At 44.6% G+C, this 25,808-nt stretch overlaps 1 protein-coding gene across 1 annotated transcript in view; it reads right to left on the bottom strand.

Annotated features, from left to right (window-relative positions):
• Positions 1-11,206: 11,206 nt before the first annotated feature.
• The window catches only part of CD164 (CD164 molecule), a 255,457-nt gene continuing 240,855 nt past the window's right edge, over positions 11,207-25,808 (bottom strand). The window contains exon 6 of the mRNA XM_086926673.1: positions 11,207-12,668. Within this exon, the coding sequence (XP_086782799.1) occupies positions 12,502-12,668 (167 nt within the window). The 3' untranslated portion in view covers positions 11,207-12,501. The remainder of the gene's footprint in view (positions 12,669-25,808) is intronic.

Raw genomic sequence — 25,808 nt, 5'->3', positions numbered from 1 at the left:
AACTTCAGTAGGGTAGTACAGAGACTTTGAGGCAGTAGAGCACTGGATAAAACTGCCACTCTCCCTTACCAGCAGTATAGCCATAATGAAAATGGTGGTGTTACCTATTTTTCTATCCCAGTTTCAGAATATCCCGATGCTACTTTCTCGTGCAGTGTTTGAAAATCTTTGGATCCTTATGTCCGGCTGGCATGGGCGGGAAAATAGCAGAAGGTAAGGTGGGAGACTCTTACCCTGCCGTACGATATGGGAGGACTTAACACACCAAATCTGGAGACCTATTATAGAGCAGCACAGAGCATGATTGCACATTATTGGATCCAGGGCACTAATGACTTACCACATTGGAAACTCTAGCGAGATGCTGCAGACCCACACATTATCTCAAAAGTTATTTAGGGATCCAACGTGGAGGCAGGGTGTCTGACTCACTGAATACTACGATTCATTCCTTTTCATGGTTTCCAATGGGTCGGGTGTGACAATCGCACTAAAGGTGATTGCTATTAGTACAGTGGGGGACTTCTTTCAGGATGGCACAATGTGCTCATGGGAGGAGGCCCGGGAACAAGGTGCTAAGCTCACTGTTCTTATTCAATTTCTTTACTGTAGAGCGAGACTCAAATTGCAGTAGCTATTGGGGGATGACATACTAGAATCCCCAAAGATGTCGGCATTGTCTTTTTTCCTAGAGGTCGCTACCACCAACCGATTGGTGTTACAGCAAACAAATGGTGGGCCGAATGCGGACAATGCAAACATTCTCCCCCAGTCAAAAGATCTGGGTTAAATCCATTGTTCTTTTGCCCACTACGTCACTCTAGTTTGGACCCAGCCATATTTAAATCAGTTTTGACCTTGTGCCATATGGGAACAGTCCACACCGAACTGCCAGGCCAGGTCCTCACTGGACCAGAAACAAGCATCCTGAGACCGGTTTCAGGATAGGTCACCCTTCTTCAGCCAGGCTAGCTTGAATCCAGTGGCACAGTGAGCAAGGGACCCACGCCTGGGCATACCCATCCCTCTTAGGGAGAAAAGTTTTACAGCAAACAAATGGACGGAATGCTGACAATGCAAACAATCTCGCCCAGTCAAAGGATCTGGGCTAAATCCATTGTTGCCCACTACGCCACCCCAGTTTGGACCCAGCCATATGCAAATCAGTCTTGACCCTGTGCCTCATGGGAACAGTCCAGACGGAACTGCCAGGCCAGGTCCTCCCTGGACCGGAACCAAGCATCCTGGGACAGGTTTCAAGGTATGTCACCCTTCTTCAGCCAGGCTAGCTTGAATCAAGTGGCAGAGTGAGCAAGGGACCCAAGCCTGGGCAGGATGCTTGTTTCCGGTCCAGGGTAGACATGACTGGGCAGTTCGGGCTGGGCTGTTCCCATGAGGCACAGGGTCAGACTGATTAGCATATGGCCATGTCTGAACTGGGGTGGTGGAGTGAGCTAAAGAGTGATGATGGATTAAACCCAGATCAGTTGACTGGGGTGAGTGCTTACAATATTCAACACTCCATCATCCCCTTTGGTTTTGCCTAACAGATTAGTGGCAAGGCTTTACACATTTGCGCTTGAGGTACATAGGCCTGGAATGTCTAACGCCTGGCTTGAATGGCAGAGAGACATAGGAGTAGTCATTAGTGCCAAACCATGGCAATTCTGCTCCTCTGTAGTCTACACTTTCTCACTGAAAAGTAGATGCAGCCTCCTGCCCTTCAAGTACATTAATAGGGTATACTACACTATGGTGTGGCTTCATACATAAAGGCGCCATGACAATGCAGATTTGTCAGCGATGAGATGAGGGAGAGATCGGATTCCCACATCTCACCTGGTTCTGTCCCAGGGTACATGACTTCTGGCGTGCAGTGTTTTCTGTGAACTGGAAACCATTACCGGCAACACCCTGGTACTTGCTCCAATCCTAGCGATGCTGGTATATGTCAGGGAAGTTCGGGTGAGGTTAGGCGATTGGTGGCCACTGGTCTGTTACTGGTGAAATGTTGCATGGCTATGCGTTGGACTCGTGGCCCTTTCTAGACTTTGGAAGATTGGCATGCCAATATGACATACCGTAACACACAGACAAATAGTGAGCTCCTACTGCCCCAGAGCCATCCTATAAATTACTGGGGACCATATCATTCTTACCTGACCGGTGTTGAGGCCAGGGACTCTGCTGAAGCCAGTACAGGAGATGTGTGATGAATGTTGTGGATCTCTCCACTGTATCCAGCACAAAATTGTGTCTCATTGTACGAAAACCACAAGAAATGTATCGCTCCATTGTTAATTTATTTTATTGTACGTCTGTGTTTCTGTAGATGCCTGTATTGCCCATTTATTTAAGCCACTTCCTTGCGTTTTATAACTTTGACTGTACTGCGACAATTGTGATGGGCCTAACAGCCCGACTGCTAATCTTGTATCGCCTTGCCGCCACTTATTGTATGAGAGTACATTTACAGCCATGCATATGATGCTGTGCCAAGTTTTAAGTTATTGAAAAAATACAAATAAAAAAAGATAACATTGCACTTAATTCCGAATGTAGCTAGAGATGTAATACGTCCAATGACCACATGCCGACACAAATTCTGGCTGGTTACTCCAAAACTGCAGGGGTGGGGTATCAGACCCACAGTGCAAGGACACAGTGCAAGGACTCAGTTCAGTGCATATCCGGAGTCAGATCAGCTCAGTGGACAGGAGCACTAACAAACCCACAAAGCTATTATTTGCACAGATAGAGCTTTTGAGTTACTTAGCAGTTCCTTTATCAAGTTCAGGGACACTGGAAATTAAAACAATTGGTACATCTTGCACAAAATGCACTCAAAATTCACATTAAGAAATGGGGACATTGTAGCTTTAAAAGTTTATTTTAAAAGGCTTAACCTTGTGCAGATAAAATGTATGGTAATGAGACAGGAGAATAAAATTTCACTTAAAACAGTTATTAGTGAAAACCATACGAACAGTTCAAACATTATTTTGCGAGCTAAAAGGCATTCTAGAACCTAAGGCTATTTCTAGCCCCTGTGCTAATTAGTAGGCTAAATCATCATCTATTATTCTTTTCAAGTATTTGGAATGGAGTGCACAGTATACCTTTTTAAGCAGTAAGCCTGGCTGCTTGTTATCAGAGTTCAGACATGGCATAACGGGCTTGTGCCGGCACGGACCCCTACTAATTAATGTTAAAAAAACAGGTTTTATCGGGTTTTGGTTAAGGTTTTCAAAACAAATCTGTAATCTAAACAATCACAGTCTCATTTGGGTAATATTAACACCATGCGTTTACATTAATGGACAGCACCAGGTTAGCCTTGCACTTTATGACAGCTGCGTAACTATGTGTGTAATCAAGCACAATGTCATCCTACAGTGGAGAAATCCATTATGAAAATAAGAACCATAATCCAAGAGGTTAGCCATCACTAAAGGCATCCATGTTTTATCGGTAGTTGAAACAGAAAAATAATCTCACACTTCACAATACAGATTCTATTTGAATTGAGAACAAAGCAAATTTCAGAAATAAATGACAAGGCGAAAACAATTGTAGTGTGTACAACAACGCTGTTCACTGCCAGGTCTTGTCGATTTGTCCCTTAACCGCACAGGGATGTATCTGTAGTTGTGACAAATTTCGAATTTTGTTGAAGGAAAGTTAATTCAACTGTGGTGTTTGTGTGTCAATACCACCATAGCCGACCTAGTTTTACTCAGGTCCCAGAATGACGAAAGCGTCGAACAACCCCAGAGTTTGAGCCTATTGTTTGTCTAGCTCTTCCAGGAATGGCACACATGCAGGAGTCAGTTTGAAATAAAATTAATGTAGCACAACATCATTCATAAGAGACTTGAACGCTCTCATAGTGATTTTGCGTATTTCTGTAATTGTTGTGCAAGCTCATTTATTTATGCTATTCTCTGCTTGGATGGGAAGGCTCTGTCTGCATCTGTATCAACAATAACTCCTGGAAATTACATTCTTTTGCAGAGCATTAATATTGATTTCTCTATGTTTAGCATTAGGGCCAATTCCAGCTGTTGAGGTTCTGGGAGCTCAGTGTACCCTTGTCGATTTTCCTTTGACTAACCATCGGATGCGGGCGCTCCTCCACGCTACTCCCTGCCCTGCGAGATTGTGTTTGCTATCGTAGCGCCCACAAGCCTGCCAGTTTGTTGCCTGCATTGACTATTACTGCATTGCTTGTTGTGCCAGATCGCCTTAATTAGTAGCTCTACTGTTTAGCGCTGTTCTGCCGATTTCACGAGCTCATTAGCATAATATCGCGGCGCTAGTGCCAGTTTATTGCCTGCATTGACTATTACTGCATTGCTTGTTGTGCCAGATCGCCTTAATAGCTCTACTGTTTAGCGCTGTTCTGCCGATTTGACAAACTCATTAGCATAATATCGCGGCGCTAGTCTGCCATAACGCGCTGCTACGCTCAGATTAATTGTGTTGCCTGTGCATTGAATTTTTGTGCCTGATTGTGCCTTGTGCCGGTTCCACTGTCTTAGTGATAGCGTTTTTATGCTCATAGTGTGCCCCAAGCCGTTTTCGATTTTGGGCTGACTGCCATTTTGTGTCTTCTTGTTGTTGTTTGTGCCTCCTTGCCCTGATCTCTGCCCCGCTCCCGCCTCCCAGCTGCTCCTCCCTCGGCCCTCCCCACTACGATCCGCTTATGTCAGATGCATTTTCGCGCAGCGATCGCGCCCCATGCGCGCCGAAGGTGCGCCAAAGGTAAGCCCGTCTACGCCCATCCGCGCCTGGACCGCGCCCAGCGCCAGACCCCCTGGTCCCCACCGTACCCAGCCCACTAGATTCACCTATGATGCCGCTACTCTTCTCGCGCTTAACCGCGGACGCTCTCCTCAATGCTGCGTAGCTACCCCAGGACATACACACGGCCCATTCGCCTGCCTCTCCTGCAAGCTCAACTGCATCAGGACCCTCACCAAACCCACTTCCTCCATACACAGCCCCGACTCTAACCGCCTGAAGTGCATCCTGCTCAACACCCGCTCGGTACACAGACACGCAACGGAACTCTGGGAGCTTCTCGACACTGCTTCACCGGACATCGCCTTCCTGACAGAAACATGGATGAACACATCATCAGCACCCGACATCGCCATAGCCATACCGGACGCTTACAAGATTACCCGCAAAGACCGCTCCAACCAAACAGGAGGAGGCATCGCCATCGTCCATATGAACACCATCAAAATCACGACCAGCTCCGATGACATTCTTACAACCGCCGAACATCTCCACTTTCAGATCCACACCGACCCTAGGACCACACTTAGAGGCACCCTCATCTACAGGCCTCCAGGCACCCGCACTCAATTCAGCGATGACATCACAGACTTCATCAGCCCACATGCCCTCGCCTCCGAGAACTACATTCTTCTAGGAGACTTCAATTACCACCTTGAAAACAAACACAACAGCAACACCACCACCCTTCTGGACAACCTGGCCAATCTCGGACTCAAACAACTTGTTGACACCCCCACCCATGTAGCCAGACACGCTCGACCCTATCTTCACCTCCAGCAAGCACATCTCCGTCGATCGCACCACAGCCCTCCACTGGACGGACCACAGCTGTGTTCACTTTAGCTACAAAACCACCATGACGCTTAACCGTCCACAACCTATCCTTCGGAGAAACTGGAACAAAATCACTTCCGACCAACTCCTCACATCACTCAACCAAAACCCTCCCACCCTCTCATTGGACCCAAACCAAGCGGCCACCAATCTCAAGCAATGGATTACCCACAGTGCTGACGAATTAGCACCCCTGAAAAGGCACCAGATCAAATCAGCCAGCAAAAAAGCTCCCTGGTTCAATGATGACCTTAAAAAATCCAAGAAATTATGCCGCACCCTGGAGAAAACATGGAGAAAAAAACAGACCACAGACATGTCCACCCTCAAAGCAGCCACCCGCAAACACCACCAACTGATTCGTTCCGCCAAGAAATCAGCATTCAAGGATCGTCACGACAACAACACTCACAACAGCAAGGAACTTTTCAACATCGTCAAAGAATTCACCAACCCTACCGCAGCATCCAACGACATCACTCCCTCCCAAGACCTCTGCGATGCGCTATCCTCCTTCTACAACAAAATTGCCGACATCCACAACAGCTTCAAGAACACTCCCAATGTTCAACCCTCCCTACCCCCTTCAGATCCTACTCCTCCAACTAACATCCTTAGCGCCTGGAACCCAATCACCACTGATGACACCATCCGCCTAATGAACTCAATCCACTCTGGCTCCCCAAACGACCCCTGCCCCCACCACATCTTCAACAAAGCGGACTGCATCATCGCACCCCATCTCCGTGATATCATCAACTGCTCGTTCAACTCTGCCATCTTTCCAGAAATCTGGAAACACGCCGAACTCAGCACCCTTCTGAAGAAACCCACAGCAGACCCCTCCGAACTGAAAAACTACCGACCCATATCCCTCCTCCCATTTCCGGCCAAAGTCATTGAGAAAGCCGTCAACAGCCAGCTCGCCGCCTTCCTTGAATCCAACAACTCCCTTGATCCTTCTCAATCTGGATTCCGAGCCAAACAGCACCGAAACTGCCCTCATTGCAGCCACTGACGACATCCGAACACTACTGGACAACGGTGAAACAGTGGCCCTCATTCTACTTGACCTCTCCGCCGCTTTCGACACATTCTGCCAGAGTACCCTTATACAACGCCTCAGCAACACCGGAATACAAGGAAAAGCCTTGGACTGGATCATCTCGTTCCTCGCTGGGAGAACTCAAAGAGTCCGACTTCCCTCATTCAACTCCGAGGCCACTGAAGTCATCTGCGGCGTACCACAAGGATCTTCCCTCAGTCCCACCCTCTTCAACGTATACATGAGTCCACTTGCCTCCATAGCGCGTCAACACAACCTCAACATCATCTCTTACGCCGACGACACCCAGTTAATCCTCTCCCTCACCAAAGACCCTAACACCGCCAAAACCAATCTTCACGAAGGCATGAAAGAAGTAGTCAAATGGATGAAACACAGCCGCCTAAAACTCAACTCAGACAAAACGGAAGTGCTCCTCCTAGGATCTTCCCCCTCTGCTTGGGACGACTCTTGGTGGCCCTCCGCTCTGAGCTCAGCACCCACACCCACGGACCAGGCACGCAACCGTCGCTTCATCCTAGACTCCTCTCTCTCAATGTCCAGACAAGTCAATGCAGTCTTATCCTCTTGCTTCAACGTACTTCGCATTCTCAAAAAGATCTTCCGTTGGATCCCCCTAGAGACAAGAAAGACTGTCACCCACGCACTGGTCACGAGTCGACTGGATTATGGTAACACACTTTACGCCGGAATCACAGCAAAATTACAGAAAAAACTCCAACGCATCCAGAACGCATCAGCGAGACTCATATTAGACCTCCCTCGCCAAGATCACATCACAGAACACCTAAGAGACCTCCACTGGCTTCCCGTCAACAAAAGAATTACATTCTGCCTTCTCACCCACGCACACAAGGCCCTCTACAATCTAGGACCCGAATGCCTCAACACTCGCCTGTCCTTCTACAAACCCACCCGCCAACTAAGATCGTCCCATCAAGCCCTTGCCGCTGTCCCGCGCATCCGAAAATCCACCATGGGCGGCAGATCCTTCTCCTTTCTTGCCGCCAAGACCTGGAACTCACTCCCCACTCACCTCCGACTTACTCAAAACCACATCTCCTTCAGAAAAGATCTCAAAACCTGGCTATTCGACAAATAATGAACCCCTTCCCAAAGCGCCTTCAGACCCTCTGGGTGAGCAGTGCGCTATACAAATGCCTGAACTTGAACTTGAACTAGGTAGGGAAACGCTATCTCCTCGTTTCCTTAGAAGTGCTGCAACTGGAGCCATACACTTTGTGAAGATTCTTGTAGCAGATTTGAGGCCCAATGGGAGGTTTTTTGAAACTATATTGCCAGCCAACCACTCTGAACTTGAGATGCTTTACGTGCTTGGGATGGATAGGAATATGGAGGTAAGTATCCTGTAGGTATAAGGTTGACATAAAATCTCCCTCTGGTATCATCTGGAGTATTTCTTGTAGCGTAATCATGCAAAAGGTCCCACAAGATCTGAAGACTTTTTTTTTTTTTAAGTAGCATTAGGCATTTTCTGTCCTTAGATTATCATTTCAACAAAATAAGAAATCTTCACAGAATCAGAATATCAAAGGTTGAAGTTGAAGGAAACTCAGTTATCTGTGGGGAAAAGGTTTAGAGGACTTCCTCCCAAACGACAGGCAGTAGAAATCTGAAGGATGATTCTCTCTCAGGGTGTAGTCACAGAGCTGATTTTCTCTGAAACTAGATATTAATAGGCTACTTAACCGTATATGTCCATTAACACAGAATCGCTATTGAGAGGATACAAGGGGACACCCAGCTCCACAACGGCAATGATTCAATGATAGTACGTGAATTTATGAAAGAGTCAATTCTGGAGATCAGAAGCAGTACACAAGATAAAAAAAATGGAAGTGGTACTACACATGATGAACCATCAAACAGCAGTGAGAAAGGTACAACACTAGAGAACAGAACCATACTCTGGTAACTACTGGATTTTCTGGCTTTATGTTATCATGCTCCATTACTTGATTTTGGAGTGATACTTCTTTAATGCAAACTCGGGACTTGAGGAAACAGATGGAGAGACAACTCCCCCCACACACAAGGATATGCGCCGATTAGCTAGCCAAATGATTCATATTTCATCTAGTGACTTGCTAAATAACATTTTAATGCACACTTTAAAGGCAAGTAGATACATACTGTTCCTGGAAAGTATGCAGTCTAACTTAAAATATATGCCTTAAAAAATTTACATATGAATAGTAACGTTTAAAATATGTTTTAGTGAAGTTTCAGATTTCCTTTGAGTGTGTACAAATAAAATCTGTTTCTAAAAACTGGGGGTTCGTTCATGTAAAGATTTTAGGGGTCTGTGGAAGGCCCTCACATTGGCACTGTTTGCTATTCGCTGCTAAAAGTTAAGTGTTCATGCAAATTTGATTCTTCAATAGCAGTGAAGTAATGAACTCCTGAAGACAAATTCATGTTTTGCGTTTGGAGGTCGGTTCATGAAAGCTGAAGCATTTCTACACATAATATGCTAATGAAAATACAGAATTTATGTGACATCCTGCACTAACCACCCCGTATAGTATAACTCACAGAATTAGGCTGAACAAGTTATAATGCTGAGGTCACAAAGAAAAGAGCAACACACTCTTCAGGGAGTAGAAAATGTAACATTTCTCCTATCGGCCAACCAGCCTTCTGCATCCATAGATTGTTCTTCAATGTACCAAGGGGATCGAAATATCCTTGCCATGGCTTATTCACTTGGGGTGGAGTGAGAAACCCGGAAGTTAATTTATGTTCCCCACGGAATGTAACTGTCTCGCCTTTCCCACAGTAGGTCATTACTTTCCTAATCCTTTGGCGGAGCCAAAACAGCAAATAAGCCAAATATGCCCTTTGATAGTCCCTGCTGGGAACCAGATTGAACAAGTGCCACAAATAGTAGCATGGTGGTCACCCTGAGGCTGAAAAACTGCTTACACACGGTGAAAGCTAAACCATTCCAATACTATCGTTGCAAGTGCTAAGTAAGCATAACTCAAATACAACAGACACCACAATACTGCCACCTTTATCACTACAAAAACGCACTGCAACATTAAAGAATATTTTACTAAGTTCAGTCAGAGTTGAGAAGTACCAAACTCCCACAGAAGTGGCAAACAAATCTTGTGACAAAGTTCACAGCAAAAATCAGTCAGATAGCAAGAGCGATGTTTCAAATTGCGATAAACGCAAAGTGTGAAATTCTGCTGCACACAGAATACGGAGAAGTTGGCAACATAATTTTTTCTTGGATACGGTCCGTCTGATAAGGTTTAATATATAAAACAGTTTAGCTCCCGTGTGAAGCATAAATCCATGTCTAATTCCCCACTCAAATACTGCCACATAAAAATAATAAAACACTTTAGTTCTTTGGGTATCCAACTTGAAAGCCAGCAAACTACCTGGGGTATCCCGCAAACCTATCAGTATTCCAAAAGAAGTCCATGTTTAAACTAGGTTTCCATTTTCTACAGTAACTTTGTTACACTCCGGGACACTGGAATTATGCGGCATGGGAGGACCAAATTATGCAGCAAAGTTAACTACATTATGAAGATAGAAAAGGCAAATGATGAGTGAATTGACCAAAATATGCATCAAGAAAAGGCAAAATATGTGACTTAATGAGGAACATTTTGTGGTCGTATTATTCATAATTTTGCCATGTTTTCACATGTTAACACTGTCTGGCCAAAGGTTTCACCTCATTTGTACAAGTTTAAAATCCAAACGCATTCACAAGACACAGAAAGATGACAATTCAAACTTTGCATAGGGCCTTCCACTGTGGGGCAACAAAGATCACTGCAATTTTAGTTATATTTGATTCGTTTGAGCCCACAACATTTTTTTTTGTTTAAACCTGCATATTAGGCATCATGTGGCAAATCCATAATCTGCTATGCCCTGCATAGTTTACTCTTATCTTGTAGTTTACCAACCTTCCTGCTGCTCAGCCAGTGTGTGTGTTTAGTGTAGAATGTTGGGAATTCAGTGATGCACGGAATGTTGGATGCCTGTGTGAGTGCGGAATGACAGATGGGCTGAGCAGCAGGCAGGCTGCTCCTGGTGGGGTTGCTGTTACATGGGACTAAGGGCAGACTACATCACCATCACCTGTCTACCTGGTCTACCTACCTGATGTACTTCTGTACCATCTGGTTGTACTTGAACCAGTTATTGAATAATGGTACTGTTGTACTTATGCGGCCTCCAGCTGCGCAGCCCTTCATCCAACTGACAGTCTTACACATTCAACATTTTAACAAGCTCTCCCACCAAACATTCTAGGCTGAGCAGCAGAAATGAGTACAACAGGTACATTTGAACTCGACTTTGCTACCAGCATCTACTTGTGTCACAGGACACAACATAATCACACTGAAAACGCTGCAGTCACAGGATTGCATAATTCCCGTGCCTCCGGTTATACTTCCACAGCTTATGGAGATGCATCATACGGCGGACAAAAACTCCTGAAACTAATTTCGGTGGTAGTAAAACAATATTTTATTTTTTATTAAATTGGCAATGCTGTATCGCAACTGCTAAAAATGTATAATGATTTAAAACATCTATCATTTTGCTAAATTGGGTATTGGAAATAAAATGAACATACCAAAGCTAAACAAGAATGCAAATATGGCAAAACACCAGTGAGTGTGCACATTTCAAGATATTTTTAAAACATCCTTGCTTCACAATTTGTCAGCATTTGCAAAGAATGTGTGGCTCAAATAGACAGTGCAAATGGTTGATGAGCAACACTTCAAATTAACCTTTATTTTCCCGGTAGCCCTTACATCTACTTATCACCCAGAGGCCTGCTCCGAATCCTGGTCAACTTTTAGACATTGCACACTAAATTACAGCAAAGCACTCCTTCAAATTTAAAGCTATAATATTCACATTGCTAGAGACTTTTACCGGCATTGAAAGAAACAGCTCATTGGGGATTAAACAGGACATCAGAAAGGATTTCAACATAGTAATTTAACAGCTTCATTGCAACTGCTCAACGTATTCAAATATGGCAAGAACGATTCAGAGATGCTTTCTAGTGTTACTAGTCTTTAAGGCACTCTTTAGCTCGGGGCAGAATAGATAGTGCAGCGTTTTTACTCGCTGAAAAATACAGACCTTGAACAAATACTTCATTAACATTCACTTTTCCCCAACGGTACCGCAAACCCCATAAGACATCATTTATTTCTAATGTAGAAAAAATTGACTTTGCCTAATGTGTTACAGTCCATGCAATTTTACAAACCTATCTGGTCGTTTTCTAGTGTATGAAAAACCACAAATTGTCCAAAATCACACACCTCATCCCCACCCAATTTCTAACACGTCATTGATTTAGTACTTTCGAAAGGTATGCTCTAAATAGGATTGCAAGATACTGCCCTTTTTTGAACAATAACTAAGTACACTAGCAGTAGTACTGTTTTGTCATAGGCCTGTCAATTTTTGACACAGTTTAAGGGTATCGAAATTAACCATAAAATGCACCTTTGGCATAGGAAGAAAAAAATATCAATAGTTGCCTTAACTAACACATGTAAAACAGCCACCACAAGGTTGCATGCAGCATGTGCGCGCATAGAAGTATGCACATTTCTTTTCCCTAGATGTTCCGGGAAAGTGTCCTGCTGTCTTCCTCATTAAGGGTATTTGGAAACACTGTCATAAATGAGAAAATCTCAAGAACAGAACGGATTTTGGTTTGAACAATATGCAATATTATTGGCGAGCTGTCAGCAGTAGCAGAATGGCACATCTTATAGAGTATGGTAGTTTCTGTCCTTGGACTTGCAAAATTTATAAAGGAAGAAGATCACGGCCTGCACTCCCAAAACGAGAACAATGCCACCAATGAAACTTGCTGCGTCAAAGGTGGCTTGATTTGGAGAAAATTTGGTAGGAGTCACCGTGGTGTTAGCCGCACCTGCCAAACAAAAAGCATCAACAGGCTGAAAACATTTTCAACTTTAGCAGCGAATGATTTTAAACAATCTCACACTTAGTTAAAACAAAATCATACATTGTATAGTGTCTCAGAACACGCAACATTTTATTTTTAATTATTTTATTTGTGTTAGTCTTGCAGCTTCTTCAGAGAGATTTGACTGATCAGAGCTAAATAACTGGGCAGATGACATTAGTTAATAGTAGTTTACTTCCTACTCCATACACAACGGAATGTTTCTTGAAAGAGTCAGTGGCATAACACTAATTAATCGTTTCAAAAGTCCTACACCAAAATGTTTATCGTTAATCTGGTGATCATTGGTGTGATCAATAGAAAAGGAGAGCTCTTTTAGGTCAAAGTGATGGAGTATCTCCTCTTCCTTAGAAGGATGAGGTGGAGAGGGGAAAAAAAGAGGGCAGCCTGACATTATGGCCTATATGAAAAGAATGATCACTTTTGATAGAAAAGAGACATGTGTACAAAAGCCAGGGGCCCACTTAAGGTGGAATGCATCTCTGGCCTTGGGCCACATCTAAGGTGTAACTGCCATTCTTGATCCCTAAGGCATTTACGGCTAAAGTAGTCTGCCCTGGTGTGCAGAGATCCTGCCATGGGCTGTACAAGCTAGAAGATTTCCTTGTACACCAGCCAAGTCCAAAGACGCAGAGTCTCCTGGCATAGGACCCACAACATTAAACCCACCCAGTTTGTTGCAATAGCACATGGCATGGGTGTTGTCCGTGAAACCCTGAACCAGCCTTCCCTTGATGTATGGAAAGAAAGCTTTCATTGTCAAGAGGATGTCCCTAAGCTCCAAGAAATTGATGTGGAGTTGAGAATCTGAAGGCGACCAGAGTCCTCTTATTAACACCTCTCCGATATGGTCGCCCCAACCGAGGAGAGACACATCTGTCACTACTGTAAGCTTTGGGGAGGGGGGGGATGGGGATGGGGGTGGGGGGTTGGAGGGGACTGGGGCTCCCACTGACCCAATGGCGGGAGGTCAGCCCCCATTGCAAGTCTTGTGCAGTCTCCTACAAGATCTAGACCAGGTTGGAAAGATTTCCCCGATGATGTGCCAACAGGGACTTCAGATCCCACTATAAAGTCAGTCAGCATGTGCTATCTGGCATGATTCACCAGCACAATGCAGAAGCCATGTGGCCCTGCAACTTTTCAAGTCAGTCTCACCAAAATCTCGGATAGAAGCTAAAATGTCAGAATCAGCCTGAATATCCTGGACTTGCCGCCCTGGAGGATAGGCACGAAATCGCACTGTGTCCAGAATTGCTCTGATGAAAGGAAGCATCTGAGCGGAGGTCATGTGCGGCCTCAGAACATTGATGGTGGACCTCAGGAAATGCAGAAAATGCACTGTAGTGTGGTAGTGGGTGACAAGTGATTGGGGCGAGCCAGTCTACAACAGCCACTTTGCAGATGGGGTGCAACAAACTCAATCACTTTCATGAACAAACTGGTGAGGCCGAAAGGGAGCACAGCAATTTGCAAATGATCATGGCCTCAAGGCAATGCCTGTGGGCCAGTAAGACGGAGGTACAGGCCCAACGCTACCATCCAGTCTCCAGGGCAGACAGAACCCAAACCAACGGGAGCATTCTGAAGGGCACAGGTCTAATATAGGGTGGAGAGCTTTTGTTGGGTACCAAAAAATAGCGGGTTTAAGAACCATGCCCTTCATCTTGTGCGGACACCCTCTCAATGGCTTTTTTGTCCTGAAGAGCCTGTACTTCCTGATGGATCATGAAGACGTGGTCCTCCGTCAGCCCTTCTGTGAAGAGTGGCAAGAATATAATAAATATAGCTTATACTCACTAATTAAATGCACTAAGTTCAGCTTGACAGATTTCTGTTTGCCACTGTGCCTCGTCATTTCTCAGTTTCCTCTTTTATAACCCAGACAAAATGGGCTTTGCATGGTCCATGGCGCAATCAGTTCCTTTCTGAATTCCCATCTTTGAATATTCCCCAGGCATCAGGTTAGATCCATAAAATCTTGAGCAGTACCTCTGATTGCCTGAATGTGTCACCTTTCGGCGCCACATTAGAAGTGACCTTGCGGTGTCAACTAACAGCACGGCCTGGTATGTGGATATGAGTTCCTTTCTTTCCGTGCTAACAGCATGGTTTCAGTGAGCCACCACTGTCATTCTTTCGATGCTCTGTCAACCCTTTTTTTGAGCATTTGCTCCAAGAGTGCTTAGGGATATCACCCCTCAATACCTACAGGATATAAAGTTTTGGGCACTGCCACAGACAAATGTTGTGTCGGATCCTCACATGGTGTGCCTGTGCTCCGGGCAAGTCCACGCACTCCAAAGTAATTCACAAGCTGGCGATGAAGCTCCTAGCGGCGCTGCAGGAGTTGGCCTGGCCCCATTCCTGAGGGAGATCTAGGCTCTGTTCCTGGAGCCAATCCCGTGGAAGAAAGTCTTCCCACTTCAAGATCCTCTTCAAAGCCTGGTAACTTAAGGAAGCACAAAAAGAAGGCAGTGTGCTTGGCCTTTCCCCTCATGACATTGCACTTCAAGGCCCCGTTCTGACACTCCACAAGCATACACAGCATTGGTTCCTCCTCCACAGTATCCAGAGTTTCCTGGATCCGCAGCAATTCCTGCTCTGTTGAAGTTTTACTATGTAATGCAGGCCATCTTTGGGCAACCAACTCCCACTCAGCATGGAACTGTGAGGTGCCCCGACTGGGTTAGCGTTGACGGGGCACCCCCTCCCCAATGCTAGCTGGGTCCTCTATATCAGCCCCCAAATCAAGACTGTTGCAGCCATGGGTGCCTTCTTAACCTCTTCGCTGCGGGGGTTATTCCCCCGCTGTGCTGGGGGGCGCTCGTCACAGGAGCATTGGCTCCCGTAGAACGCTCAGCACAGCAGGGGAATTCTCCCCGCACCTGAGCGTTCCACGGGCCATGACTAGCTGAGCTAGTCATGAGCACCGGAGCGCCTTGGCTCATGACGAGCTCAGCTTGTCATGAGCACCGAAAAGGTTAAACCCAGGCTCCATTTCATCCGGTGCGGTCGCTCACACCACCAGCAGTGATAGAAGAGTCCATTATCCAAACCTCTGAGCTGTTGCCACCCCAACGACCGTTGATGCAGTCGCCATGCAGGCCCTACCAACCCCTGAGCTTACCACCTCTAGATAGACCATTCCTTTGTGCAGCAGGAGATAAGGAACAAGGTTGTGATACCCTAGTGTAGGATCATAAGCCAGAAAAAAACTGGCACGAGTGGTTGGTGATGCCAGTGGCTTGATCACTGCTCCAGACTCTGGCATGCTTTCCCCTCTGGGAAACAATAGTTGCATAGCTCCAGCAGGTTAATGTGGAGCTGGCTCTCTGTGGAGACTAGAGGCATTCAATCTCCACCTACCGTAGATGACCTCCCCAATCCCAGAACCGATGCATCCATCACCACTGTCAGCCCTAGGTGGGGAAGAGAGAACTAGCACCAATGAATGGAAGTCTCTGCGTGGGAGTCAAGTGGAATTTGGCTTATTTATGCTGAAACCCAATGTTAAAAGTTCAGCAGCTGTCCAGAGGTGGTCTATAGGGGACTGTGACGAGTTCACATTCAGCAGCCAGTCGTTGATATACAGAAATACATGTACACCCAACCTTAAAAAATGGCCAGCGACCACAGCCATCACTTTTGTGAACAACGGAGGGGAGGCTGATTGGGGGGGGGGCACAGCAAATTGAAAGTTCTGCTGGTCTACCATGAACTGCTAGTACTGGCAGGACTAGTACATGCCAATGTGTGCTGCAAGTCCAAGGACACCATCCAGTCTCTTAGGCCCTGGGAAGAGGGAATCTGAGTCAATGTTCAGCTTTCTACATTTGTCCTTTTGCAGGTTGAGAAGCCAGAATAGGCATGAGGCCTACATTCTTTTTCAGTGCAAGGAAAAAATGTGAATAAAAGGCCTTGCCTCAGATTATGGTACGCATTCAGTGGCACCCTTAGAGAGCAATAGATGCACCTCCTGCAGCAGGATAGACAGATGCTCGCCTGAAATTCGTTCCAGAGCAGGAGGCCGGCAAGGAGGGTGGGGGGTTTCTAAAAGGCCCAGCGTAGCCACTTTTAACAATCTGTAAGACCCATCTGTCGGACATGAGTATTGTCAACCTGGGAGGAAATATTGAATCCTGCCTCCCACTGGCTGAACAGGAGTCAAGGACAAACAAAAGCACCTTGGTGACTGTTGCAGTGGGGGTGAGTTGGAAAACTGGAGTCCCTGCTGTCCAGCCTGAGAGCACTGAATGGCCTGCTGCATCACTGGTTGTGAAGGCTGTTGTCTATTGGACAGCCTCTTAGAAAAGCCCCTCCATTGATAGGGCTGACTGGCAAATTGTTTTGCACAAGTCGATCCCAAGGAATGTGCTGTGGCCTTCTGTTCTTTGACCCTCTGTCCTTCAGCGCAGAGTCTGCCTTCTTTCCAAAGAGTACAGACCTTTCAAAGGGCATGTCCACCAGCAAAGCTTGCACATCGACAGAAAATCCAGTCGATCTCATCCTGATGAGCCTTTGAAGCACTTCATTGGTGCCAACAGCTCTGCCAGTGCAGTTTGTGGTGTCCAGGACTGCACCATAAATGTATTTCATTGCATCCTGCACATCAGGAATGGCTCAAGCCAGGGAGGCCGCAAGGTCTTCCGGGGCCACTAGCAGGGTATCGCTGGCCGTGTCCCATAGGGCATATGTGTAGCAGCATAAAAGGCAGACTGTGTTTATGCGCCTCATGGTCAAGCTAGATGAAGGGAGTATTTGTTTGCCAAATGTATCATTCAGTTTGGATTTTCCATCCAGGAGACTGGTCAAAAACCAATCAGGATTAACGTTCGTGGTCAAACCTACACAAAGACTTTCAAGGTAGTAATGAGGAAAGTGTGGATCACCGGACGGAAGCTGGAGGCATCTGGCTTCTTGCTTACAAACAGGCACTCATGGCTTCGGTCACGAGCCATCAAGGAATCCAGGAGAGTGTCACTGAATGGGAATATTGGCTCTGATGTTGTGGCCTAAACTGAAGAATCTCAGGTAGAACATTTGTCTTAGTCTCAATGGAGGTAAACTGCAATTCTAGTACCTCAGCTGCCTTCAGACACTGCAAATTAGTACCTTTCCTCCGTTGGTGGTCAATATGGAGAGTCCAGCTCTGTTTCAGGGGAGTTTTCAAGCCCATTGGCATGTTTTGAGGTAAGGTCTAAAGCATAATCAATATAACGAGGGGGAAGCTAACTATGATGGTCTCCATCATCAGCATGATGGTGGAGGGTGCTCCTTGTTCTGGCACAGGACCGGTGTCAGAATCAAAAAAAAGATTGCAGCCTCTGCCGATAGTTGTGTAGAGAAATAGGGGTGGGGGATAAGAATCAGGGAACAGGACAACTCATGGCACTTTATTTCATGGTGAGAAATCGGGCAAGCTTTGACTGACTTGTATGAGAACATCGATCCTTCCAGCAGGCAAGTATGCAAGCTTAGACCAGTGTCGGTATGGGTCCAGTAATGAGTCAGAATGGGGCAGATGTCAGGGGAGGACCTGCCAGTGGTAACCTGACTGAAGGAGCCTGTGGCTTTAAGGGGATGAAGACGCACCAATGGGAGTCTGAAGCACACTACAGAGTAGTAGGATGACCTCCTTAAATATCTAAATTTGCTGCAAGGTAGATCATAGCATGGGAAACTTGGGGTGTGTCAAGACCAGCGGAGGTATCTGTTCCATTGCTGGTGATACTAATACCCCGAGCATCCTCTTTGGACCCAAATTGGTGGAATGGTGTAGAGTCCCACTTCTCTCTTGTGCTTGTGGATCGGTCAGAGGAACAGCCTTATGACAGGGCCCGCAACATTAACAGGGAGCAGGCAGGACCTGTGCGATGTCTGCTACTATTTCTTATACTCATCAATGTACAGCTTCACTTCGAGGTTTCCCTTCAGGTGCATTAGAAGACATTGGCCAGACGCCTTGGTGTCATGACCAGAGACCATGTCCCCAAAAACCTACATTCATTTGCAGCAGTCTTGGCATAGCTTAAAGTCTTGTCATTTTTGGAGGAGGCAAACTCCCTTGTACATGGTTTGGCAAAATGTGACCTTTCCAAATCATTTCCAAAGATTGGAGATGAGCTCTGGATCCTTGAAAGAAAGGATCCAGGGTCAACGAGCAAGGGTGGTGACAGCAAGCAAGGTATATGAGGCTCTGCTCTATCATTTCCAGGGTTGTTGGGAGCTAGCCTGAAGCCACAGAAATACAACTTCCAGTGGGCACCAGCACTGCTGTTAAACACAAATCCACCATGACACCTGGAGGATATTGTAAAGGTGAGGAATATACAGCTAGAATTAAATATCAACATAATTTAATCAGGAGTGACCAAATGGGTTGAAAAAGGCCTGACTAGATGGCATGGGGATATTAATATATTCTAATATTTGTTTCTTGGTAAAATGGATGATAGGGAAGATGGTAGCACTGCAATTGTCAACTGCGTAAGACGCGGTTGTCAAAGAGGAGGACGAAGTTGTCTTTGTAACCACTGACACTACAACTGTAAATTTCCAAAGTTTCCTCTTCAACAATGATTACTGTTGACGGTGCTCTTGCCAAAGTTATCATATTTGATAGGCCTGAAGACGATGGTCTCATCATCGACAAGCCTTTGGTGAGACACAAGGGAGTTTTTTTGCTTCAGCATTAGTGGTGCAGAAACTGGTTTTAGTCTACATTTGCCAATGAGAATCCAAAAAGAGGAACTGAGCTCCTGGCTTCCTCTGAACCTTATTTGGAGATCCTTTCGAGGTAGATGGGTCAGGCTTTTAAGGTTCATGGGGTCTCTCCTCTGAATGAACCAGGTTTAGATTTTATTGTGGGCTTTATTTGAAGATCCATCTGAAACTTCTTTGCAAGATAGATTTTTTTAGATAGGACCTTTTGTAGCTAAATTGAGTCTTTCTTCTTTATCTTTTAAGGTCTTAGTTAAGAAGGTGCAGCATATTTTGCATTCCTTAGCCTTATGGTTAGGGTACAGACAAATACTTTCCTAATGAGATTATGCGAGTCTTAAAAGTGTAAACCTTTCTTGCCTCAAGTCCCACAAAGTCTGAAAAGGAGATGCCTGACATTTTCTGTTCTTAGAAGGTAGTCAAAGAAATATGAAGACATCTTAGCTGATTATCAAAGATTTACATTGAAATAAAAAAAGTCACTGATCTGTGAGGAAAGGAGCAGAGCTCAAAACTCCCTTTACACATGAAGTGCAGTAGAAAGCTGAAGGATGATGGTTTTTCAGGGTGTTTCCACATGACTGATTATTTCAAACTGGTTGAAGTTTATTTCTTTTGGAATGATGAAGTTAGGCTACTAAACAGTCTGCATTAGACATAGGGTTAAATTAAAAGAGAATGCAACTAAGAGGTTACAGTGGGACTCACAGTTCAATAACAGATGATTCAAGCATGCAAATTATGAAAGATCAATTTCTGGAGAAATCTATCAGTTTGGGTGAAGAACAAGTTACTTACCTTCGGTAACGCTTTTTCTGGTAGATAGAGTATCTGCCTGTGGATTCCTCACCTTGTGAATATCATCTTGCGTCAGCAACATTCGGAAATTCTTTTCGTAGCTTCGCGCCGATGTGGACTTGGTCGTCAGAGACACGGCATCGCAAACGACTCCGCTGACGTCACCGACGCCCATAATAGTCCCACGCCGGCGTGATGACATCAGTTCCGCCCTTTTTTCCGTACCTTCGAGGCACCAAGACGGACCAATGACAGTATGTATATATATATATATATATATATATATATTTTTTCAAAACAAAAGAGGCGGCACAATCAGGATGTCGTTTTTAAGCCTTATTTATTTCAAGACTTCACCCCACCAACGCGTTTCGGCCTTACTCGGCCTTGCTCACGGTTGGTTAGTCCCTCTACTGTGTTTGTATTTATACTAGCCCATAGTTAGCCATTTATGAGGCATTATGGGATCTGTAGTTTCGTTACATTTCAGTGAAAAAAATAAATTAAAAGAAAGAAAGACTTTGCATGCTTTTAAATCAAAGCACTATGGTAACAGTTGTATTATGTCCTTAATACTGGGTATAGTACCCTTGTCTTTCATTGATGTTTATTGTTGATTGATTGTTGTTGAGGGTATAGTACCCAATTTGTTCTGAGGTTTTTATTCCAGGTGAATATGCAGATCCTCTCCAAAGTTCATCCCCTTCGGGTGTTTGGTTCTGAGTCTGATTATCATGCGCGACTCCGCAATCGCAATCCGAGGCCAACCTAATAATAAACCTTTCAGACCACCAACTGACAGAGACAGAAAAGCGTGTTTTGAACAAGGGATTATCATTTTGTCCTGAAGCTCACTTCGATTACACCGAAACAAGGATAGATTTCTACAAATATGTGAGAAAGCTGAAATTAGCAAAAGTGCACGCCAAAAAACAAATAGAGCCTATCAATACTGTGGATGAAAATGTGGATAAAGTCTTTTTTGATACTATTGCAGATATCCCAGATATGAGAAATAGCTTTGAAGCACTATTTGACATGGATGGGGCCTCTATTTTTTATTTATTTTTTGCACTTATAATGCGCACAGATACCCACAAAGGGTTTCCCGGCGCATCTATATCGGATGCTGAACTGTTAGAGGAGCTAAACATCCCAACAGATGCAAGACCAGCCACCGGACTAAAAAGAAAATCTAGGTATTACCCAATACTATCACCAGGGAATAAAATAGATCTATTTTCAGAAGCAATAATAAAAGAACTGGACAATCTCTCTAAAGTTAGGAACAAGACGCGTGAAAATCTCTCAAAAAGTGAACGTGCAGCCATCAAAACTCTAATGAACAATGATAAAGTCACCATAAAACCGGCGGACAAGGGGGGCAACATTGTCCTCATGAAAACATCTGACTACACATGGGAGGCAATGAGACAACTAAATCAAGTAAACAATTATCAAAAAACTGGAAATGAACCCGTATGCAAATATGAAGAAAGAACTACAAGAACATTTGGAAGTGTGGTACAAAAATGGTTTAATAGATGAGGAAGAGAAAAAATATCTAACTATTGACCATCCTATAACACCGTGCATATATTTTCTCCCGAAAATTCATAAGACCCTAAAGCAACCACCAGGGAGGCCCATTGTCTCTTCATGCGGATCATTGTATGAGAACATTTCCAATTATGTTGACAGATTTCTAGCCCCCATTGCCCAAAGTCTTCCATCATACATTAAAGACACCGGTGACTTTTTGAGAACTCTGATGAATGTGACCTGGAACCCTGAATTTCTGTTAGTAACAATTGATGTGGTCTCACTCTACACTTCAATCCGCCATGAAATCGGAATGCAGGCCTGTGAGTACTATCTCAAACAACGCAACATCATATACCTAGACCACTCGAAAATGCTAATGAAAATGATTGATCTATGCTTAAAAAACAATGTCTTTCTTTTCAACAAACAACTGTTTAAACAAACTTGTGGCACCGCTATGGGCATTTCTCTATCACCGAACTACGCTAACATCACCATGGGGTGGTGGGAAAAAACGATTGCATGGAATGAAGAAAACCAACAAGATCTGGAACGGATAATGTTATGGGTCCGTTATATTGACGACCTGTTCATTATCTGGCATGGCACGGACGAGCAATTCCAAATTTATTTCAACAAACTGAACAAGAACGAAGTTGGGCTACAATTCACATGTAACACGAGCACACAGGAAACAGATTTCTTGGACACTAAAATATATGTGCACAAAGAAAAACTGGAATCCACTCTATTTCGAAAAAAGACAGCTACAAATAGTGTGCTTCATGGTACAAGTTTTCATCCCACACCCCTTCTGCGTAGTATACCGTATGGTGAATTCACGAGATTAAAGAGAAATTGCTCAGTACCAGAAGATGCAGAGAAAGTCATTGAAGAGAGCAAATGCAGATTCAGAGCGAGAGGCTATGAAGAAAGAGTGCTAACCAACTGCAAAAGAAAAATAAACTTGAAAACACGTACTCAAACACTGATGGAACAACCTAAAAAAAGTGAAACCAACACACCTCCAAGATTAATAATGACCTACAGCAAAGAAAGTTCAAACATTGCCCGCATAATGAAAAAATATTGGCATTTATTGACAAAGGACCCTGACATTGGCACCACCATCGGCAACGCTCCACTAATAACATACAAAAAAAACACTTCACTCAAAGACTTACTGGTCAAAAGCCACTTCCAAGAGAAACCAAAACAGAACTGGCTGGAAATGCAACAGAAAGGATTCCAACCTTGCAACTCATGCAAAGCTTGCAAGATTGGCAAAAGCATGAAAGTGATCGAGGAACCAGATGGCAAGCTAATGAGAATAGAACAACAAATCTCATGTACCTCAAAAAACGTGGTATACATAATTGAGTGTAAGTGTGGAATGAAGTACGTGGGGTGCACAACCTGCATGTTGAAAAAAAGAATTTTGGAACATATCCGAGCGGTAAAAAACTCCAACATGCAATATGCCACTGCAAAACACATGAGCGCATGCCAGAACGGAGATTGGCGACAAATGCATTTCTTCGGGGCAAAGGTACTGGATAAAATGGAGAGAGGTGGTGATGTGGTTCGAAGACTGCGACGAATGGAGTCGCGCATGATAATCAGACTCAGAACCAAACACCCGAAGGGGATGAACTTTGGAGAGGATCTGCATATTCACCTGGATAAAAACCTCAGAACAAATTGGGTACTATACCCTCAACAACAATCAATAAACAATAAACATCAATGAAAGACAAGGGTACTATACCCAGTATTAAGGACATAATACAACTGTTACCATAGTGCTTTGATTTAAAAGCATGCAAAGTCTTTCTTTCTTTTAATTTATTTTTTTTCACTGAAATGTAACGAAACTACAGATCCCATAATGCCTCATAAATGGCTAACTATGGGCTAGTATAAATACAAACACAGTAGAGGGACTAACCAACCGTGAGCAAGGCAGAGTAAGGCCGAAACGCGTTGGTGGGGTGAAGTCTTGAAATAAATAAGGCTTAAAAACGACATCCTGATTGTGTCGCCTCTTTTGTTTTGAAAAATTGCCTGGGTCAGGATCCGACCCCTAGGCAGAGCACACACTGCTGAGCGCGTCCGTATGGCTGATGGATCACTTTGGAGATATATATATATATATATATATACACACACACACTATACAAAGTACACGATAGTCAAGATAACAGTGTGAAGCAAGTGTAAGAAAACATCTGAAATAACATTTTCTTTGACCAAAAAACACATACAATACAGTTACTCTGGTATAGAAGAGTGGACAACGGGGAGGCGGGTGGGTCAGTGAGGAATCCACAGGCAGATACTGTATCTACCAGAAAAAGCGTTACCGAAGGTAAGGAACAATAGTTACTTACCTGTAATCTGTGGTTCTCCAGTATTAGTGTCTTTCATAGATTCACATGCCTGAATCATTCCCCGTCGTCAGAGTGGGAGTCCCACGGTATATAAAAAAGCAATAATATGCCTGTAATAACCAAAAATCCCTGGTAATAACCAAACAGGAAGTAAAGTAGCCCTCAGCTACAGGAGCAAAAGCTCCCACACTCATGACTATCCGAGTCATTTTGTATAGACTAAACTGCAGCCAATCAGGTGACAGCACCCACCAGAATGTTCTCCCCAGAGGCTCAGTCTCTCAGATTTTCTTGCACAGGAGGGAAACCAACATAATTGCCTGAGGGAGCCTCTGAGGGGAGGTGGGCAGGTGCATGTGAATCTATGAAAGACACCAATACTTGAGAACCACAGATTACAGGTAAGTAACTATTGTTCTTCTCCAGTATTGGGGTGTCTTTCATAGATTCACATGCCTGAATCAGAGTAGATAGTAGTACAAGAAAAAACATTATGCTCGTAAGACGCTTACAGTATACAGCAGATATGCATGAACGGTAATACCAATAACATGTTAGAAGCGTCTAACAAGAGCATAGATGAGGAGGGAGAACAGAGGCTCACCTTATTTGAAAAGATTGCGTAGAACTGCTCTTCCCACTGAAGTATCTGCATCACTTGCTGAATCCAGGCAGTAGTGTCTTGTAAAAGTGTGCCTGCTGGACCACGTTGCAGCTCTGCAGATTTGTAGCAGGGGCACACCAGCGAATAGAGCGGTGGAAGAGGACACCGCTCTTGTAGAATGCGCTCTTGGTACAGTCTGCAAGGGTCTTCCTGCCTGTTGATGACATAACCCAATTGCTGACGAAACCCATCTGGCTATAATCTGCTTGGAAACCGCGCAGCCGTGGCGCAATCTTCCATATGCCACAAACAATTGGTCTGTCTTGCAAACAGTTGCCGTTCTTTGAAGATAGAACCTGAGACATCTCCTGATGTCTAATGAGTGTAAAGCTCTTTCAGCCGGTGATTGTGGATTTGGAAAAAATGTCTTGAGGATCACTGGCTCATTTAAGTGAAAGTCCGATGGTACCTTGGGCATGTACCTAGGATTGGTACGTAGCACCACAGAGTCTGATGTAAATTGTAAGAAAGGCGATTTTGAAGTGAACGCTTGGATGTCACTGACCCTTCTAGCTGATGTTAAAGCCAATAGCAAAGAGACCTTCCAAGTAAGGAACTTGAGATCAACCTTATGAATGGGTTCAAAGGGGTGACACAGGAGTTGAGCTAGCACCACGTTCAAATGCCAAGATGTAGGTGGTCGTCGAATTGGAGGAAACATCCGAAATAATCCTAAAAAAATTGCTGGATTATTCTTGAAGAAAACTGAGTTTGTTCCGTCCTGACGGAATCTGGAAATGGCTGCCAGGAATACCTTTAGGGTCGAATGTGCCAAACCCGATCTAGCCGAATGCAGGAAGAATGGGAACATTTGTTCTGGTCTAGCATGAATGGGATGCAGATCGGCAGCTTGACACCAGGCACAAAAACGCTTCCACTTGAGCTTGTAGGTCTTAATCGTTGACGGTGCTCTGGCATTAGCGAGCACTTCCTGACAATCTTGAGGAATGTCTAAGTCGGCAA

The sequence above is a fragment of the Lissotriton vulgaris genome, chromosome 6, assembly GCF_964263255.1.
Source record: "Lissotriton vulgaris chromosome 6, aLisVul1.2, whole genome shotgun sequence".
NCBI classification, from domain to species: domain Eukaryota; kingdom Metazoa; phylum Chordata; class Amphibia; order Caudata; family Salamandridae; genus Lissotriton; species Lissotriton vulgaris.
The sequence above is the reverse complement of the archived record's forward strand: the minus strand, read 5'-3'. Positions and strand labels throughout refer to the sequence as shown.